Source organism: Chiloscyllium plagiosum, unplaced genomic scaffold, assembly GCF_037043375.1.
Source record: "Chiloscyllium plagiosum isolate Xiang-an unplaced genomic scaffold, Cpla_swu_hap1 HiC_scaffold_45, whole genome shotgun sequence".
Classification (NCBI taxonomy): Eukaryota; Metazoa; Chordata; class Chondrichthyes; order Orectolobiformes; family Hemiscylliidae; genus Chiloscyllium; species Chiloscyllium plagiosum.
The window spans coordinates 25,873,108-25,895,164 of NW_028270183.1; the positions used below are offsets into that span (position 1 = coordinate 25,873,108).

The 22,057-nt window shown below is 44.3% G+C and overlaps 1 protein-coding gene across 2 annotated transcripts in view; it reads right to left on the bottom strand.

Annotated features, from left to right (window-relative positions):
- Positions 1 to 352: 352 nt before the first annotated feature.
- Positions 353 to 22,057, bottom strand: part of LOC122552162 (ATP-dependent RNA helicase DDX39A-like) — a 39,211-nt gene continuing 17,506 nt past the window's right edge. For both annotated transcript variants that reach the window (XM_043694682.2, XM_043694683.2), the window contains exons 6-11: positions 12,729 to 12,847; positions 8,098 to 8,229; positions 5,746 to 5,855; positions 5,467 to 5,611; positions 4,553 to 4,700; positions 353 to 658 (exon numbers count right to left, since the gene is read on the bottom strand). In XM_043694682.2, the coding sequence (XP_043550617.1) occupies positions 642 to 658; positions 4,553 to 4,700; positions 5,467 to 5,611; positions 5,746 to 5,855; positions 8,098 to 8,229; positions 12,729 to 12,847 (671 nt within the window). In that variant the 3' untranslated portion in view covers positions 353 to 641. The remainder of the gene's footprint in view (positions 659 to 4,552; positions 4,701 to 5,466; positions 5,612 to 5,745; positions 5,856 to 8,097; positions 8,230 to 12,728; positions 12,848 to 22,057) is intronic.

Consider the following 22,057-nt stretch of genomic DNA (forward strand, 5'->3'; position numbering starts at 1 on the left):
TTGTCACACAGCTGCCTGACCTGCTGTGCTTTTCCAGCACCACACACAGATCCTCTGAAAAAGCTGTTGCTTTGCACGCCTACTGGGCATTGGCAGATATTACTTGGTTGTCATTTTTAATGATGTCACCTTTTTTCCTGTATTAGGAACACACGCTGTACACTTACGATAACACAACTATGTATCAGTGTATGGCATAAACATCGACGTGATGCTCCTCTGGACAGGACACAGCTTCATGCCACACTAAAGATTCCAAAGCACTCAAGACCCCCAACAATTCCATAAATCATCTGCTGACATTGACCCATGGACGTGCACTGGCCGTCTTTTCAGGTGAAGCACACAGGACTTGTGGGTATTTGAAAACAGATTTATTAACCAACAGACCACCTTTCGGTAAAGACAGGCAGGAAAAAGCAATGTACAAACAAATTTAAACAGATTCAATGTTTTATAAAAGCTTCATTTCTTCCACACAAAAGTTGTATCAATTGAAACAATTTTTAAAAACATTTCAACAAAAGGAATTTTAAAAGTCATTTCTTCCCCTTCTGTAGGTAAAAGGCATCGCTGATGCCCATCTGTTAACTGCTGTGAATTTCTGTGGGACAGTTCTGTAACCTCACCAAGTGCTGGCTTTATCGGCTTTGTTCAACTAGAAAGGGAAACAAAAAAACAGACCTGGTTAGGATCTGTTCCATCAAACAGAGGGGGAAAATCCAAATTATTCTCCAAATCCAGCAAACTCAGTGAAGCTGTTAATGTGTTGCTACCTGTTGAGTACATTCCCTCAATAAGGTTTGCGAAACAGTAACGTGTACTTCGATAACTTAAAAACAAACTCTACAGCTGGAACTCCGATTACAGCTTAATCAGACAAAACAAACGCTTCCTCCCTAACCAGCAATGTCACCACTGGGTGTAAAAGCTGAATCACTGAGCAGGGATCAGGAACTACAAGGTGAAAGCAGTTTACAGATGCACCTAGCAACAATTATGCCATTGACAAGAGCTGGAATCAGAGTTTAATAAAGGTAATGTAACCATAGTGGGAGACTGAAATCTGAAATTTTTATACGGACTCGACATAACCAACTGCTAATAGTAATCAAAGGTAAGTTTGGAGAATTCTTCTGTAACAGATTTTTCCAAAAACTGCAGTGTAATTACGGATAAAGTGATTTTAAATTTGGTATTGTACAACTCCGCATTAATGAGTAACCTCAGAGTAAAAGTCATCTACTGCAATTGAATTTCACACTCAAATTTCAGAGTTTATAAACCTGAGCCCAAAAGAAGGAAGCTAAATTTAAGTGAAGCCAATTATGTAACAACGGGGGGAGAGCTGGCTAAAGCCCATTTGGCAAATAGGCACAAAAAAGGCTGGTAATGGGACTCATTGGAAAGATGTGCAGAACGGGAGGGGCGCAGATGCTGCTGGAGATCAGAGTCCAAGAGTGTGGTGCTGGAAAAACCACATCCGGTCAGACAGCATCTAAGGAGCAGGAGAGTCGACGTTTTGGGCATAAGCCCTTCATTGGGAAACTGAAGGCGGCCTCAATGGAAATATGTTAAATATTCAAAAATGTAATTGAAGAAACTCAACAAGATACACACACCCATTGTTTACTAAGGAAGTTAAGCGCAGCACAAAATTAGAATGGGCTTTATAATAGCGCAAGTGTCCCTATCCCTGGGTCAGGAGATCTGGGTTCAAGCTGTTGAACACATCGATTAGAAAAGTATTTAAAATTTTAAAAGGTTATTTGCAAAGCGTAGTAAGCCAAAAGATTGGAGTTTTAGAAACCAACAAAACACCAAAAGGGGAAAAATTACATAGAACAATACAATACAGAACAGGCCCTTCGGCCCACGATGTTATGCCGAACATTTGTCCGAGCTTAAGCACCCATCCATGTACCTATCCAATTGCTGCTTAAAGGTCACCAATGATTCTGACTCTGCCACTCCCACAGGCAGCGCATTCCATGCCCCCACCACTCTCTGGGTAAAGAACCTACCCCGGACATCCCCCCCTATACCTTCCACCCTTCACCTTAAACTTATGTCCCCATGTAACACTCTGTTGTACCCGGGGAAAAAGTTTCTGATTCTATCAAGTCACCCCTCATCCTTCTCCGTTCCAACGAGAAAAGGCCTAGCACTCTCAACCTATCCTCGTACGACCTATTCTCCATTCCAGGCAACATCCTGGTAAATCTTCTCTGCACCCTCTCCAAAGCTTCCACATCTTTCCTAAAGTGAGGCGACCAGAACTGCACACAGTACTCCAACTGTGGCCTAACCAAAGTCCTGTACAGCTGCAACATCACTTCACGACTCTTGAATTCAATCCCTCTGCTAATGAACGCTAATACACCATAGACCTTCTTACAAGCTCTATCCACCTGAGTGGCAACTTGCAAAGATCTATGAACATAGACCCCAAGATCCCTCTGCTCCTCCACCTTACTAAGAACCCTACCATTAACCCTGTATTCCGCATTCTTATTTGTCCTTCCAAAATGGACAACCTCACACTTGGCAGGGTTGAACTCCATCTGCCACTCCTCAGCCCAGCTCTGCATCATATCTAAGTCCCTTTGCAGCCGACAACAGCCCTCCTCACTATCCACAACTCCACCAATCTTCGTATCATCTGCAAATTTACTGACCCACCCTTAGACTCCCTCTTCCAAGTCATTAATAAAAATTACAAACTGCAGAGGACCCAGAACTGATCCCTGCGGAACTCCACTTGTAACTGGGCTCCAGGCTGAATATTTACCATCTACCACCACTCTCTGACTTCGACCGGTTGGCCAGTTTTCTATCCAACTGGCCAAATTTCCCTCTATCCCATGCCTCCTGACTTTCCGCATTAGAATGAATAAACTAGCCAGAAGAGTCAGAATGTATAAACTGGTTTTACAAGTATATAAAAAGGAGAGTGAGTGAGGTAAACCTTCCTTCGAGAAGAAATCATCGGGTATCTGTCCTTCACACAGGCAGACAAGAGCACATACCAAAATCAGATCCAAGTAACTGATACCAAAACACCCCAGGAAACTAAAAAGACAACTGGTAAGGAAGGGTGGATCACATGCAATCCAGGGACAGCTAGCCAACTGGATACAAAATTAGCTTGATGGGAGAAAACAGGTTGGTAGTAGAGAGTTGTTGTTCAGGCTGGAGGTCTGTGACCAGCAGTTAGCCACAAGGATCGGTTTTGTTTCCCTGGAGAGGAGGCAGCTGAGGGGTGACCTTACAAAGGGTTATAAAGTCATGAGAGGCATAGGTAAGGCAAACAGCAACAATCTTTTCCCCACGGGAAGGAGAGTTCAAAACTAAGGCAGCATGTGAAATAACAAAAGGATTAGTTATGGGAAATGTAAGGTTACAGGCATAGGATAGGGGTGTGTCTAATGGGATGCTCTTCAAAAGGGTCAGTGTGGACTTGATGGGCCAAATGGCATGTTTCCACACTGCAGGGATTCTATGACAAAGGGCATTGATTTAAGGTGGGGCGGAGTGGGGGGGATGATTTAAAAAGGGACCTGTGGCAATCTTTTCCCTACACGGAGTGATGCATATATGAGACAAACAGCCAAGGGAAGTGGTACAGGCGAATACAATTACAAACATAAAAGACATTTGGACAGGTACACAACCAGGAAAGGTTTACTGGGGTTATGGGCCAAATACCGGCAAATGAGAAACCTGATTAGCACAGATGGGTTGGGCCGAACGGCCTGATTCTGTACTGCATGTTACTAGTCAGAAAAGGAAGGGAGAGAGAAACAGGGAGCTAGAGATCAGTCATTAGTAAAATGGCACCACTGATTAAGGAAGCTTACACCAAGCACATTTACAGATTGATGATTCAGTTTGAAAAAGGTATTAATTGTGTCTGTGAATCAGATGTAAGATCAAGCCATTGTGCTGTCAGCCAGCTCAGGGACATGTGAAGAATCCAGGACCAATATTGTAACACTCAGCCCAACATAAGATCAGAGTCTGGTCACTATGTGATCACTGGTTTGGCTGTTCTTCCCTGTATTATTTAAGCAACTGCACCTGCTAATCACCCATATTGGCTTGGAGTGCAGAGGTCAAGAAAGACATTAGAAACAGGCAGGATCTTCCCCTCTTTATTCAAGGGCACCTCCCTGAGCACTGTTCATCTTTGGGAAGAAAGCAACTCAGAACGAGATTAGATATTCACTGAAACAAATTAGCCATGATAAATTGAGAAATGGAATCAATTTCCTTTAACAAATATTTAAAAACTAACAGTTTTATTCCACCCCTAGCTTTGCCCTCTCCCGACCTCGATCAACAAAAGCCTGCTCTATTATTCCACGTCACCATTATTCTGCGTGCCCATGTTTTAAAACTGTTTCACCTTGTTACATCCCTTACAGCTCCATCACCAGTTATCCAATCAGCACCACACACACACACACACACACACACCCTGGAGGAGAGTGTTGTGTTTGAAAGGAAAAAAGTACTGCCATCATGAGAAAACTCAACGCTTGGTACGTACTGTAGGTGGAAATGTCAATTTCATCCGGCAGTTCGGCAACATTGACCTCAAACCGATCCTGAACATCGTTTAGTACTTTCGCGTCTGTTTCATCGGACACAAAGGTAATTGCCAAACCTTTTGTCCCAAACCTACCAGCACGAGCAACCTATTAGCAGAAAGGACACAGAAGGTATTATGAACCTATTCTTAAGTCTAAAGTAACTTGGCAGGTTTAAACACACATCACCAACTAAGACACAAAGGACAAAACAGCACTCCCCCGTACACACAGGGATTTAACAGAATGGTGGAATTTCTGCTGACACTTCCCAGAATATCAAACCTGTGGACCCTAGAAGTAGCACTCCCAGATGTCCTTGCATTATTAACACTTCCCAGACAGTGCTGACAGCTCTTGTTTTTGGTTTGTAGAGCTGCTGAAAAGTGCGACTGTCCAGCGAGGAGAAACCCAGAATAAACTGGATGTCCCCTCAACGAGTCCTTCTGCACAGAACATTAACTCTCACACTCAACTCACTGGACTGAACTGCTTTTCTCTCCACAGATGCTGAAGACCTGCTGAGTCTCTCTAGCATTTTCTGTTTTATTAACATTCTTGTGCTCTCCCAAACTGAGAAACCTACAGTTCATATTCCCTTATTTCTGAAAATGTCAGGAGGTTAATGGTCAACCATTAATGGGTGCATCAGCCACACCAATACCTCCACCAGAACCCATTAGCCGATCATCACTTCCCTCTAATACAGTATAGTTAATAAGTGGGAGAAAGCTGGGGCTGAGTGCAATGGGGTAAGAGAACATACAGGGTTTAGGTCCACACTATCTGTTCTGTCAGCATTCAACAAGTTCGAATAGATTTGCAATCAGGAACTGGTAACCAACCCAAGAGTTTTACTGAAGAGCAATCTCACCCTGTGCAGGTATGTGTCAGAGTCCTCAGGCATGTCATAGTTGAAAACAATATTCACTCGCTCAATGTCCATACCTCGACCAAACAGATTTGTTGCAACCAAGATACGCCTCTGAAAATCTTTGAACTGCTGATAACGAGACAACCTAAGAACGAAAGGTGGAGGAAGGGGTGGAAAAAAGCTTCCTTAAAAGCACATGGATCTGACAAATATTATATGAAAACACCACCAGAATCTTGTGTTGGGATCAAGGGAGTTTTGAAAAAACGCTTGCGATACCTTTCTTCCTGTGCCATGCCTCGATGGATAGCGATAGCTGGGAAGTTCTGCTCCACTAGTAGTTGTGCAAGTGCCACACAGCGCTGTACTGACTTCACAAAGATCACCACCTGTAATACAGAAGGCACACCACCATGAAAGGCACATGTCAGCCTTGGGAGACTGCCGGGGGGTTACTTGTTGATCAGACAGCTCCAAGCCCAAACCCCTACTTCCCGAGGTAGCACGGTGGCTCAGTGCACTGCTGCCTCACAGCACCAGGGACCTGGGTTCGATTCCAGCCTCAGGCGACTGTCTGTGTGGGTTTCCTCGGTGCTCCAATTTCCTCCCACAATCCAAAGATGCGCAGGTTAGGTGATTGACCAGGGTAAATTGTCCATATTATGCAGGCGAGGTGGATTAACTAGGGAAACAAGGACTGCTTCCACACTGTGGTGACATCTAAGAATAAATCTTCATGTTCTCCATTACTATCAATGTCAGACTCACATTGTAAAGTTTCCTGATTTTTCACCCCTTGAATGTTATCTTCAAACATGGAAACTAGATTTTGGAATGGTTCCCAAGTGCCAGTTACCACATCCCTAACTAGAGATTGCACACAGCTTTGGTCTCCATACCTAAGAAAGGATCTTTAGAAAGGGTGCAACAGGGCAGCACAGTGGCTCAGCAGTTAGCACAGCTGCCACACACCAGGTTCGATGCCAGCCTCAGGGGGCTGTGTATGGAATTTGCACATTCTCCCCATGTCTGCGTGGGTTTCCTACAGGTGCTCTGGTTTCCTCCCACAGTCCAAAGATGTGCAGGTTTGGTGCATTAGCCATAGGAAATGCAGCATTACAGGGATTGGGTGGGTTTGGGTCAGTGTGCACTCAATGGGTTAAATGACCTGCTTCCATACTATTGGGGGCTATGAAATAAAAAAGCAATATACTGCAGATGCTGGAAATCTGAAATAAGTACAAAATGCTGGAGAAACTCAATGGGTCTGTGGGCACAGAAACATTAATAATTTGAATCTGGAACTTTTCAACTGAAGAGTCAAACCGGACTCAGCATGAACTCTGGCAGCATCTGTGGTAAGAGAAACAGAGTTCATGCTGACTCCAATGTGACTCTTCAGCTGAAGAGTTATTCCACACTTAAAACGTTAATGATGTTTCTTTTTCCAGATCCACTGAGTTTCTCCAGCACTTTGTTTTCATCCCAGCCTGCATATGGTTGATGTGGCGGTATGTGGGTCATCAGGACTAAAATATACTGAGGGACTTCCCATTCTGCTCCAAACACAACAAGGTCTGGTCACGTTGCCTTGCACCAACACCCACGTCGGTGGGCCAGGGAGCAGGCAGCTGACTTGGACATTATCCATGAAAGGCAAATGTCATTGCTGAGTCTGTTAAAGCAGCAACAGGATTTGGGAAAGTACTGACCACACAGTAACCTTGTGGCAAAGTTCTGTGTATGTGGAGTCAGGGGCCAATGGCTGTTGGATGGTAAATTAGCTAAAAGCAGACTAATGGGAGTTGTTCAAATAAGGAGGGGAGAGCAAAGGGAGGCAGAAGGATCAGCGCTGGGAGCACTGACATTCAATGTGTATTAACAATTTGGGCTTGGATTAACTATCCCAACAGAAAAGCTTTCAAATATCACCAAGACTGGTCAGTCAAGGGACAAAGAATCTTAACAAATATGGTGTAGGAATGACCATATATTTACAGAACAAACATCACCTACACTTTAAAAGTTAAAAATGCAAGGATGCGAGAGATCTAGATGAGCAAAACATTTGGAGCATCTTGTATTTTGGAAGTTACTTAAACTATGATTGAACATTCTTAAATGAATGGTATCATTTGAAAGGTTCAAAGTTTTGCCAGCTGGATTATGGAAATGGTTTCCTCTGGTGGGAGAACAGGGAGGTCTGAGCTTGTCCACCTAGGGACAATGCTGGCAAACAGTTTCTCACGTGGTATTGGAAGTGGGGAATGCCACCCCCAAAGATAAGTATTGTGGCAGAGGTTCACTGACAGTTGTGTGTCAGGTTAGGGATCAATGGTTATGATGCAGTCTAACCATTGCTGAACAGGTTCAAGGGGTTGAATGGGCTACTGTTTCCTATACGGAGCCTGGCCCTAAGACAATTATGGCATGTCTGTTGACCTCACACAACTCTGCCCCCAAGCAGCCACCTCAAGTTCAGAGTTCGTACCTACTGGCCTTGGCTATTTGAAAACAGAATAATAACGGACTGCAAACCTGACTGATCGGAAGGTCGTAAAGGTTAAACATTACCTGTAACTCTGCACAAAGCTCAAACCTCCACCAGATTCTCATTCAATAGTGGCTCACCTGATTAAACTCCAGGACGTCAAGTAAATCAAACAGCTTGCGATTCTTCTCATTGTCCTTTAGTTTAACATAATATTGCTGCAATCCATGGAGTGTCAGCTTAGTCTCATCATCAACAAACACCTCCATGGGCTAAACGAGAGAGAAAAACCAGAAAGGGGTGACATTTCAGCAATCACCTGCAGTGCTTTTTGGGACCATTTACCATTATGGATCCTGCTGGAGACCTGTCAGCCCACCTGGGAACTAATCTACCACCCACGGTACTTAACTGCTTCTGCACAGATTCTGGGCTCAGCCTCAACTGCTCTTCGGTGAGGTCATTACTATTCATATCAACAACGTCCAGGTATTAGGCACAAGCGTGCATTTCTGTCTCTCTATCCAGCAACTCCCCCCTGCCGTTCACCCTTAGGTAACGAGTGAAGTGCATGCTGTTTAGATTATTCTGACTGCTTCACATTAAAAGCTCTCCCTTCTGTAACTGACCAGAACTAACTAGATACTGCACTCAAGATGCTGGTTGGCTAAAGTACTGCAGAAGTTTCAGAAGCCTTCTATAAGTACTACAGATGCTTATGCAAACAACTCTTCAACCAATACTACCCTCAACAAACATCTGCAAACATTTCATTCCAGGAGGCGTAAATGGGCAGCAATAACTTTCTGGATAACACAAGCCCTTTTGGTAGGACAATTTCAGACATCAACTCAGCAGATTCAGAAATTTCTATCTACCTTCATCAAGCAACTAGATCTTTTCAACTGACGTTCTACAAACAAGTTAAATCAGCGTGAAACTGTCCTCACTAGCTTGGCAACACTGCAAACTACCTCCAGACGTGGGATCGAAACAAACCACTTGGACAACAGACAGTGCAAAGCCGGGAGATCCAGGGTAGCAAAATTGTGAAATAATTTCATGCCATCACCAGTTTGGGCAACTGACTCAAAAGCTCAGTGTGCTGGCTGCATGTCTGATTTCTCTGCAAATCTCCCTTGGTTGTTTGACTAACCAGGTGCTGGAAATTGGGGATGCACTTTGTTGGATTCGACACTTGACCTGAAATTAACTGGCTGCGCTCTCAAGTACTTATTCACAGCTAATCCTGCAATGTGCTTTACACATACACAGACAATTACACCAGCACTTGGGGCTTCCAATAACCATGCAATCAGCAGACCATTGGAAATTAGAGCCACGTGCCTCTAAAGGGACTGAAAAGTTTAACTAGAGACTTAAAAGGGTTATAAGGGAAGAAGTTTTTTTTTAAAAAAGAGCCAGCATTGTTATATGCCTTTCCCCTACAATAGTCCTCAACTGAAAGCAACTCAAATCCTGAACCTGCCAATGATTCTATGACTCTATAGCATTCCAAAGTGCCTTCAGTACAACAGGCTTTAAGTAGATCCAACAGTGCATGACCATGAACTTTAACCTCAATGACCACCTCTTTACCAGATTGAGAAGCCACAGTATGGTGAGCACTTGGATAGGCAGCAGTTATGGAGCTGAATCCTTGCACAGTGGGCATCACTGAAATCCAGGCCCAGCTAAACCACTCAAACCCAGGCTCTCCAGGGCTAAAGGTCTGCTGGTTTTGGATGGTTCAGGTAACCCCCCCCCAATGCTTGGCAAAAGTAAACTGCCATGGATGGACATCCCAACCACCGCGCCGTTTCCCACCCCCAGCTTTTAAAGTTAGGTTAATTGAATTCTATCACAACGCAAGTACAGTATTGTTTGGTACTTGTGGGAGCAGCTGAAGCAATATTTTCTGCACAAAGCACAACCATAACTTAACAACTGCCTTCAACCAACACTACGGAATATAGTCCGTTTAAGTCAAATACAAAACACTATTAGCTCAAGAGCAAAGTTCTCAATGATCTGCTGTAACACTAAAGCAACAGGTTTGCAAAGCAGCTTCACGTGATTCAGTTTATGATCAGCTGCTGCACTGTCAAGAATCAAACAAGAATTCAACACTGCTACAAGATTCAGGAGCGAGATTTCTCCGTGACCCACAATCATCCAACAGCCCTACAGTAATATTCAGGTTCACACAAAGACAGCTACCTGAGAGAGACAGAAGTGCAAATGTACCAAGGAACTGGGCCCAGAAGTACCAGCACACTCATCTTCGACCAGAATGGGCACCATAGTAATTGGTTGCAAAGTTTAAAATGACAACACTCAAGAACAACAGTGATAAAGATTATAACAAGTTGCAGAGGGAGCAGATAGATTGATAAAATTATCGAAACCACAGCAGATGAAATGTATTCAAAGGTGAGGTGATAGATTTGTGGTGAGAACAACAATTCCAAATGGGAAAGAGCAACAGAAATGCATACAGAAATCTGAAATAGTCCAGGGCTTTGTTAAAATCAGGGATATTATGGTAAGTTATAGCCAGGCCACAGTTGCAGTACTACTTGTAGTGCTGGGCAACAGAGTGACAACTTATTTTGTTAAACTCATTGTTGGCGTGTGAGCATTACTGTCAACAATACCAAAACCTCTGAAGTGGTATAGAGATTTACTGAAACTATACCAGAGATGAGGGCCTCATTCTAGTAAAATCTCAGGGAGCTGGGGCTGCTCTTCCTTAAACCACAGAACAGTAGATTAAATCTGCAATAAAAATGGAACAGTTTTTAAAGATTAAATAAGGAGAAACGTATCTGAATTGTGCAAGGACAAATTTACAGGGATTGGCAAAAGAGCCAGAGGTGTCATGAGGAGAATAGCAAGTTCTGATGATCTGGAAGGCTAACGCAAGCAGACTTTGAGAAGGAATGACACAGTAAGGATATGGGACTAACTACCACAAACTGGGACAGGCTCACTGGGCTGACAGCTCTTCTTCTGTGCTGTATCATTTTATTACTGGACATGGTGCATGGAGGGGTCTAGACTAAATACAGCATATTCCACCACAGCCACAAGTCAGCCAAGGAAAGCAGATTCTTTCCTAGGTACTGTAAATGGTTACGTCCCTGGACCGGTTATCCAAAGATGTGCTTGAATAGAGTGACCTTTCAAACACACTAACAGCTTTAGAATGAGTCAATTCCAAATCCTGCACACCTCCCTCCGCCCTGCCCCCAACCCGCCGAAACAAATATCCATCAGCAAAATTAACAATGAAGCTGACAGACTGCTGCTGTTAGAAACTCTACAGACAAACTAAGGTTGTGCATACATCAAGTCTGGCCTATACGCGACTCTGATTTCACACCAACATCATTGACTCTTAATTGCTCTAGAGTTTAATTTGGCTGCAACCATAGGGAATCACAAATGGGCAATAAATGCTGTCCTACCACGGATAACTAATTAAAACAAGAATATGATGCTACCAATGTACCTGGAATCCTGGTTCACTGATCCACAAGTACCAAACAAACTGAGATTGAGCTCACGTAAAACCATCTGCACAAAGTTCAAGCTCCCATACCGTAAGTACCACGCACATTCACAAAAACCCACAACTACAATGCATTGCCATGAGCAGCCTGCCAAACAGCCATTTCTGGCTCTCAGCAGCATTGAGCTGCTCTGTGGTTTCAGAATGCTTGGAGGGAGTCTGCCAATAGCCGACAGTCACCTTGTTTAGTCTGCTGTATACAAACCATTCCTCATTAAGAAATGGAACTTTGTCAAGCTGGATTGAAGATGGAGTCCTCTCGCAGCCATCCTTGACCGTTGCAGGTCTCAAGGTCAGCAGCACAAAGTGTGAACCAGTCCATTGGATAGATAACATGATTAACCACAAGTGCTTACTGCTTGCGTTGACCACCGCTTGCACCCTAGCGATATGGGGATATCTTCTTCCATTCGACGACAGCAGGGATCACCTCTGAAGGGACTAACACTACATCTCTCCTCAGAGGATCGTTTAAAATCAGGAATTTGACAAATTCTTTAATTGCTTCACCCTGAACACGCTGGTCTTCTGGAGATCGCAGATAATCGGACACTGTGCTAAGGCGCTAAACTACATCATTCTTCACGATCAGGAACGCAATCTTCTGGACAATGTAGCTAGGAGCTGACTAAGTACAGCGGGAGGGATGTGCTGTGCTATAATGCTCAATTCTCAGCTAGACCGCATGTTAGGGAACGCAACAGAGGTAGCAGAATGCAGATCTTTATCAGAAGTGGGCTAACGTGACGGCCTTGCCTGCCTAAACCCGAAACCGTTGATCTTCCGGAAAACGCAACTAACTGCTTTAGAAAGTTGTGGGAGGTCTGGCTTTACTGTAGCTCTGTGGGTTGGTTCTGAATCTAACTGCGCTCATTATTAACACTGACCCGAATAGGATCGAGTCTACTGCAAGCTCATGTTTCTGATCTGATCTATCGTGAGTATCTCTGGAGCTGGGATTGGGTAAAAGTTGTCACTACCTATGGTTCTGTGGTCTAAACTGCACTAACCACAACTAGCTGGTGAAAACTGCATCTTGCAAAGGTTACAACTGTGTGGTGATGAGCTTCAAGAGGAGCAGTGTGCCGTTCCATTCCATTCCAGACTGGGGTATGCTTCACTCTTAGGAATGCAAGCACCCTTGATGGTGGCTCATCAAAAACTGGTGGGGTAGTGGTAAGAAAGATGAATAATTACATCCTGCATGAACTTGCGACAGACGGGACGGATCTCCTTGCTTAAGGTGGCGCTGAACATCATAACCTGCTTTTCATGAGGAGTCAAGCGGAAAATATCCTGGACATCCCTGCGCATATCTGTAAGGAAATCAGAACAAAGCTGTCAATACCAGCTGCTGGCTGCGCCAGTATGCTAGACACCAAAGCAATATCAGTGCTTTTTCAGCTAGTCCCGATATTAATACCAGAGTTTATTCCACATAAACTTGCAAGTTAATGTCAAATGGAGTTGAATAAGGCTGCATGAAATACTCCAGGGTTGATGGATGTTTCAGTGTTTCTGCTGGTCGCAGTGCCTTCACTTGAGTGGTCACCTGCAGTGTGGGCCTGTTTGAGATCAGGAACAGAACTAAATAGCTATTGTCATTCTGCTAGCTTTCTTTGTGGTCATTCAATTTAATCAAGGTCAGTCTGAATTTTAACTCTATTCACTTGCATTAAACCCATATTCCTTCAAACCCTTGTCATCAAACTTAAGACAGGGGGTGCTGGGAGCAGAAGTGGGGGAAGATGTGGAAATGAAGCTCCTTTAGATTTCAATTATGATCTGTGTGCAAAATGCTGACACACTGAAGATCAGAGGAACCTTAGCGAGCATATCCAGAGACCCCGGATGGCTTCAGACCACTTATTTACTTACCTTTTTCAGCCAAGCTACATACAGAGTCACAGATGTACAGCACGGAAACAGAGCCTCAGGTCCAACCCATCCATACGGACCAGATATCCCAACCCAATCTAGTCCCACCAGCCAGCACCCGGCCCATATCCCTCCAAACCCTTCCTATTCATATACCCATCCAGATGCCTCTTAAATGTTGCAATTGTACCAGCCTCCACCACTTCCTCTGGCAGCTCATTCCATACACATACCACCCTGTGTGTGAAAAAGTTGCCCCATAGGTCTCTTTTATATCTTTCCCCTCTCACCCTAAACCTATGCCCTCTAGTTCTGGACTCCCCCACCCCAGGGGGGAGTCTATTTATTCTATCCATGATGTTATAAACCTCTAAGGCCATCCCTCAGCCTCCAATACTGCAGGGACGAGTTGGACCGAAGGGTCTGTTTCCGTGCTGTACATCTCTATGACAGGTTGGACGACCTGGCCTTCTTTTCACTGGAGTTTGGAAGTGCAAGCTTAAAATATAAAAGGAGGGCACACAGCACAAACATGAGCGCTGGGTTTCAGAAGTTGAGCAGCGGCTGCAGACACAGCGGCACAATCACGAGGTGGAAAAATCTGTGGATAGCACATTGAGAATGGTCATACCACAGCTGAAGGCACTGAAGGAAAGCAAGGGGGGAATCACCAGGCAGTCAATAAGGAGCAGGCAGTCCCCTGTGCTCCTGCTTACACAGCAGCTTTCTATTCTGGAAGCTGCTGCTCCCTTCTGAAGGGAGTGCAAGTCAGAGCTAGGTTTCAGGCAGGACAGGAGGAAAAAGAAACCAGAAACGTGTTTCTGCAGCTGCAGACTGAAGTCCTGGATGGTGTGGCCCCTCTCGTGCTGGGGTCAGGAATGTCACCGAGCAGCTGCAGGACATCCCAAACAGGGAGAGTTGAGAGACAGAGGGTTTGGTACAAATTGGCACCATTGATACAGGCAGAATGAGGGATGAGTATCTTGCATCAAGAATTCAGGGAGCTAGGTAGCACAGTAAGCAAGACCTCAAAGATAATCTCAGCATTACCTCTGGTCTCACGTGCTAGTGAGCACAGACATTAGAGGATATGGAAGAATGCTTGGCTCAAGAATTGGCATGGGAGGGAGGGTTTGAGATTTCATTGGGACTATTTCCAGGAAAGGTGGGAGCTCTCTAAGTCGGATGGTCTGCACCTGAACATCATTGTTAGTCCTGATACGAGGTGCTAAGCTGGTTCAGCAGGGGCAGGGAATACTGTATGAAGTCGATATGTCAGTAGCAGGGGACACTGCATTAGATCAATAGCAACACAGCACAACTTGGAAAAGCAACAAAGGCAGAACGAGTTCAGCCATGTGATGTCTTAAGGGAGTACAGCAAAACTGCATGGCCTCTATTTTAATGCCAGGAGTATAAGAGGCTTCATAGATGAGTTAAGGGTATGGAATGACATGAAATTGCGATGCTCTTGCCAGGGGAGGGACAAGACAGACAACTTAACATTCCAGGGCATAGGACCTTCATGAAGGAGAGGTGGTGTTGCATTATTAGTTAGGGAGCCAGTCAGTGCACTTAAAGAGGCATGATACCTTTGAAGGTTCAGCAAATGAGGCTTCATGGATGGAACTTAGGAATAAGGGGGCAGTCACACTGTAAGGAGTGTATTTATAGACACCTAGTCAGCAGATATGTAGTCAATTCACTAAGGCATGCAAAAATAACAAGTGTATCTCTATTAAGGGATTTCAACTACTCCAGCATCAGTACCATAGTATAAAGGGTTTAAAGAGGAACATATTTCGTGGAAATGTATGTAGGGGAGCTTTTTATGCCAATGTGCAGATGGCCCTACAAGTGTTTGAGGTTTTGGGGGGGGGGGGGGGTGAGTGAGCGTTTTAAGTTATGAAAAGAGAAAGATGATCTGTAAAGGGTTTGAGACTGGGGTAAGGCAGATTTTATTAGAATAAGGCAGGATCAGGGCTAAAATAGACTGGTAGCCTCCACTGGAGGGTAAGCCTGTGGGTAAGTTGAGAGTAGAGCAGTGGGAGGTGCTCCAAAAGGTACATGGAGTGAGGTGGGGGTGCAGACCCAACAGGTACCATTTAGGGTGAAATGTAGGAGCAATGAACTCTGAGAACCATGGATGGCCAGGAGTATTCAGGGCTGGACTGAAAGGAAATATAACGGGAGAAAGGCTTCAGAGAAATATGGAAAGGGCAGGGGATGATCTCAAGAAAGCAATTCAGAAAGCAGAAGGTGTGTGAAAAAAAATGCAAGCGGGCAAGATTAGGAAGAAACCAAGATACACTCCAAATATATCAAGGGAAAGAGAATAACCAGGGAAAGAGCAGGGCCTATTCAGACTGAGGAGCAATACGTGCATGAAGCCAGAAGACACTGATACAGTGTTAAATGAGTATTTCACACCTGCCTTTATTTGGGAGAAGAAAACTGCAAGTATCAAGTCAAGGAGGACTGTGAAGTCCTTGGGCAGACTGATACAAGCAGCAAAGGTGGTCTTCAAGGGTTTGGCAGATTGAAAAAGTGGACAATTTGCCAAATCTAGTTGAGTTGTACCGCAGGCAGTGGGAGATGGGCCAGTAAATTACAGGGGCCCTGACCCAAACGTTTAAAATGCCTCTGACCACATTGAAGTGCCAGAGGACTGGAGGACAGCTAATGCGGTTCCACTTTAAAAGGGCTCCAGTAATCAGTCAGGGCACTATAGACCGATGAGTCTGATGTTTAATAGTTGGGATATTATTGCAGAAAATAATGAAGAAAACAATTCAAATCCATTTAGAGAGGTAGGGTTTGATCAGGAAGAGTCAGTGTGGTTCTGTCGGGGGCTGGGGGAAGGGGGCACGTTTAACAAATCTGGTCATATTTTTCAGGGAGGTGACCAACTGCACAGATGAGGTTAGGGTAGTTAAAGTTTGTAAGGATTTCAGCAAGGCCCTTAACAAGGTCCCACATGGGAAAATGATAAGGTTAAAACTCATGGGATGGTGGGTTACTTGTCAAGTTGATTCCAAAGTTGGCTTTGTGATAAGAGGGAGAGAGCAGAGAAGGCTTTCTGTGTGACTGAAGTGGGTGGATTGTTCACAATGTGATTTGCATGAGAATGTGCAGGATGCCGATGAATTTGCAGATGATACAGAGATTGCCTGGGTGGTTGAATTTGAGGTGTTTGGTTAGAGGATGATATACTGTGTGGGGTTTGCACGTTCTCCCCGTGCCTGCATGGGTTTCCTCTGGGTGCTCTGGTTTCCTCCCACAGCCCAAAGATGTGCAGGTTGCATTAGTCAGGGGTAAATGTAGAGTAATGGGGTAGGGGAATGGGTTTGGAAGGGATACACTTCAGAGGGTCAGTGTGGACTTGTTGGGCCAAATGGCCTGTTTGCAAAATGCAAGGAATCTATGAGACTAATTGGTCAGATGGCCAGACAGAATTTACAATGCAGAAAGAGACCATTTGGCCCATCAAGTGTGCACCCAAACTCTCTCCCCCAGCCTAACCCCATAACCCTGCATCAACCATGACTTAATTCACTGAGCCGACACAATCCTGGTCAATACGGGCTATCCTCAGCATGGCCAATCCATCTAACCTGAACACCTTTGGAAGGTGGCAGGAAACTAGAGCAACTGGCAGAAACCCACACAGGGGAATAGCAAGACAGACAGTCACCCAAGACTAGAATTGAACCTGGGTCCTTGGCACGGTGAGGCTGTAGTGCTAACCACTGTGCTAGCAAGCCTCCCATTTACATGACATAATAATCCCAATTTTACAAATGCTCCCTTACTCCAACATTTGCCACTTGGCCTGCCTCACGTGCTAGCCCCCAATACCAGTAGAAATGTACTGTTCCGGAAAGTTCTCACATTGTACGAATTTTGCCCCCCCTCATCTCACACTCTACCTCTTACCCAGTACATGTTAATTGAAATTAACAACGATCATAACCCTATCTGTCCAGTAGGTTCCTATAATCTGTCTACAGACAATCTTCTCTACCTCCCTCTCACTACTTAGAGGCCAGCTTCCTTCAAAACTCTGTGCTATTATGTTCTTTATCGTGAACCTGTCATCAAGCTTGATTTTTTCATCCATTACTGAAAGATTATGGGTCCAGTAGAGATTGTTGGAGGCACCAGGAACACACTGCATTATCCTTACTGATTCCTATCCCCAAACTAAATCTCTATTTATAATCAATAATCACCACTACCATCCGGAAAATCATCCATCGATTCTTTCTGCTTATTCATCAGTTCTCAATCCGTGCTAATTAATGCATTACCCCCACCCCCCATCATGTACAACCACCTCGTGACATCAGTTCATTTTCTGAAAATCTAAATATGCTACTCTTTTCCCTACATTGCTAGTTTCCTCCTCAAAAAAAAATCAAATGGTTTTGTCAAACTAATTCCTTTTTCATCACCCCACATTGATTTGTCTCATTAGATTTGTTACTATGGCGGCAGTAACAAGCTACAGCAATTTTCAGACTATCATCTCCAAGCTAACTGGCATCCAACTCCGTTTGCTCAAATAGCAATGCCGCTTGTGTTAGCTTCCAAACCACAGGCACACTTTTGGAATCCCAGGAATTCTGGAAGCTCAAAGCCAATGCATTCAATATCTTGGGAGTCAGGTCCAAGAGGTGGCAGCTATTAATCTCATGAAGAATTTTTCCATGCTCCCACTACTTCAATATTATGTGCTTTTACTCCCTCAATCTTATTAAAGATTTGTCACCCCACAATCCTCTACATATTCACTGTGAAGACTGATACATACTGGCTAACTTCTCAGACTTTCCTCTTTTTCTATATACTTAAAAAACAGATAAAATTTTTCCTGTTTCTTGTCAGTTTACTTTAATTTGATTTTAGACAATAGACAATAGGTGCAGCAGGAGTAGGCCATTCTGCCCTTTGAGCCTGCACCACCATTCAATAGGATCATGGCTGATCATCCTCAATCAGTATCCTGTTCCTGCCTTGTCCCCGTAACCCTTGATTTTCTCCCACTTCAACAATATTTTGGCCACCTCGTTAAAATCCCTTGCAGTCAGTTCATCTCATACGATGGTTGCATTTCTATGCAACCCGTTATGGAAAAATTGCGCTTTAGAAACAAGCGGTTAAAAAGTGTTGGCACTGTAATAATGTTACAACCAACACACATTTTAAACATTCATGCTGTAGAAACAACATCCCCGATTTGTCAATAACATTACAGTGAACCTGCATTGACAAAACGTGCATTATAACAAAACGAGCGAGATTGGTTTTCGAATACCAAGCTTCACTTAGACTAACATTACCCTAAACTGCCAGAATTAAATTTGTATGCCTGCACTAGTTCATTCTTGAAGGAAATGTACATTAATTGAGAATGTTTTTACAGCATGTTTACAATAGCTCACCTACCAAACTCTCAATCTAATTTCCCAATCCATCTCAATCACTGCCATAATGAATAGATTTACTAACTAGTGGATAGGATCTATTTATATTTAGAAAAGAATGAGCTTATCAGTGATAGGCAACATGGTTTTGTGCGGGGGAGACCGTCCGTATCAACTTAATAGAGCTCTTCGAGGAAGTGACCAAGTTGTTAGATGAAGGAAGGGCTGATGTCAAATACACGGACTTTAGTAAGGCATTTGATAAGGTTTTTCCGATTTTATTTTGCCCATTCTTTAATCTTTCTTTCACCATTTGCCTGGTTTACATCCTTTCGTTAATTGAGCTTGTGTAATTGAGTGAGAATGGACCGATCTTTTGTCCATAACATACTGGCTGAGCACCATTGGCTACAACATCTGGAGTCCCAGCTCTCAAGTACAGTGCAGCTCGGTCCAATTAGTAGAGTAGTTGGTTTGCAAACTGTCTGTGATCATGGATCTCGCTTCAAATGGTTGTATATTCAACCACACGGGAAGAGGAGGGAATGAAAGGGATTAGTCTGTGAAGAGGAACAAGGAACCTTCCCTGATATCCAGCATCTCTGTCGGCCAAGGTAATGAGGCCAACTACAGCTGGAGGAACTGCAATTCATTCACCCAATCCAGGAACTAAAGTAGAACTCATGATTACGGTGATATAATGCATTTACATTTCAATGCAAGAGGTAAGGCTGATGAACTTAGGGCGTGGATAGGCATGTGGGACTTGGATAGTATAGCCATTACAGAAACATGGCTGAGGGAGAGACAGGACTGGCAGCTTAATGTGCTTTAGCCATGACAGAAGTGGTGGAAGGAGTAGCAGCATTTTTGATTAAGTATCACAGCAGTAATCAGAGATGAAATAACCGAGGGATCATCCAGGGAGGGCGAGTGGGTGGAGCTTGGAAATAAGGAGGGGAATAGTGACAGTATGGGGCTTAGAGGGGGTGGAATTGGTGAAGTCTGTTCAGGAAAGTTTCCTCAAGCAGTACATAGAGGGTCCTACTTGGGAAGGGGCAAAACCCGGCCTACTCTTGGGAAATAGGGTAGGACAGGTGACTGAGGTGACAGTGAGAGACTACTTTAGGACCAGTGACCATAGTTCTATTCATTTTAAAATAGAAATGGAGGGGGACAAAACTGGTCCACAGGTTCAAGTCCTAAACTGCAGCAAGGCAAATGTTAGTGGAATTAGACAAGAGTTTGGAGGGGTTTGTTTGGAATAGTTGGTTTGGAGGAAAAAGGGACCTCTGGAGGTCTTTAAAGGTGGGAGGTCTTTAAAAGTGAGGTAGGTGCAGTCAAGGTCGATATGCTCCTGAGAGGGTGAAGGGCAAGTTTGACAAGAATAGGGAACCCTGGATGACGAGTGATATTGAGGCTTTGACCAGAAAAAAGGTGGTATGGTTCATGTACAGACAGCTGGGATCAAAGGAATCCCTGGAGGTATATTGGGATACAGGAGTTTACTGAAGAAAGAAATCAGGAGGGTGAAAAAGGGGCAGGATATAGCCTTGGCTGAGAAGATTAGGGTGAATCCAAAGTATAGAGAAAAAAAAAATAACTGGAGAGAGAATAGGACCCCTCAAAGTCCAAAGTGGTCATGTATGTGTGGAACCGCAGGAGATGGGTGAGCTTCTTAATGAATATTTCTCCTGTGTTTAGCATGGAGAAAGACATGAACACTTGGGAAAGTTAATCGTGATATCTTGTGGACAGTCCATATCACAGTAGAGGTGGTGTTGGACGTATCAGAATGTAAGAAGGTGGATAAATTACCTGGTCCTGACCAGATATTTCCAAGAACACGGAAAGAGACCAGAGAAGAAATTGTGGGGGTCCTGACTGATAGTTCTGCATCATCAGTAGCCACGGGTGAGGTCCAAGAAGACTGGAGGTGTTGTGTCCTTATTCAAGGGAACCTGGGAACTATAGACCAATAAGCCTAATATCGTGGTGGGTAAGTCACTTAAGTAAATTCTGAGGAATAAGATATACATGCATTTGGAAAGACAGGGTTTGATTAGGAGTAGTCAGCATGGCTTTGTGGTGGGAGATCATGCCTCAAATTTGTTCGAGTTCTTTGATGAAGTGACCAGGAAGGTTGACGAGGGCAGGGTGGTGGATGTAGTCTCTACGGATTTCAGTCAGGCTTTTGATAAGGTTCCACATGGTCGGCTGCTTTAGATCACATGGAATCCAGGGGGAGCTGGCAGGTTGGATACGCAATTGGCTTGACGGTAGGAAGCAGAGGGTAATAGTGGAAGGATGCTGTGGAACTGGAGGCCTGTGACTGGGGGAGTGCTTATGGGGTCGGTGCTGGGCGCGTTATTGTTTGTTATCTATATCAATGATTTGAATGAGAATGTACAAAGCATGATTAAGTTAGATGACACTTGGGTGGGCGGTATCATGGACAGTGAGGAATGTTATCAGAAAATGCAGCAGGACCTTGATCAGCTTGATCAGTGGCCTGAGAAATGGCAAATGGAGTTTAATATAGATAAGTGTGAGGTTTTGCACTTTGGAAAGTCAAACCAAGGTAAGAGTTTCATGGTGAACAGTAGGGTCTTAAGGAGTGGAGTAGAACAGAGGACCTTGGAGTTCAGGTGCACAGTTCCCTGAAAGTGGAATCCCAGGTAGACAGGGCAGTGAAGGAGGCTTTTGGTACACTGGCCTGATCAGTCAGGGCACTGAGTTTAGAAGGTGGGAGGTTATGCTGCAGTTAGACAGTACGCTGGTGAGGCTGCACTTGGGACTACTGTGTTCTATTTTGGTCACCTTGGTATAGGAAGATTGTTATTAAACTGGAAAGAGTACAGAAGAAATTTTACAAGGATGTTGCCAAGAATCAATGATCTGAATTATAGGGAGAGGTTGGACAAGCTAGGATATTTCTCTTTAGTGTTTGAGATTGAGGTTGGGGGGGGGGGGGGGATCTTCTAGAAGTGTATAAGATCATGAGAGGCCTGGGGAGGGTGAATGCACTCAGTCTTTTTCCCAGGGTTGGGGGAGCGAGGACTAGAGGGCATCAGTTTAAGGTGAGAGGGGAAAGAATAAAAGGGAACCTGAGGGGCAATGTTTTTACCCAGAGGGGGGTACGCATATGGAATGAGCTGCCAGCGGAAGAGGTTGAGGCGGGTACATTAACAACATTTAAAAGGCATTTGGACACATACATGG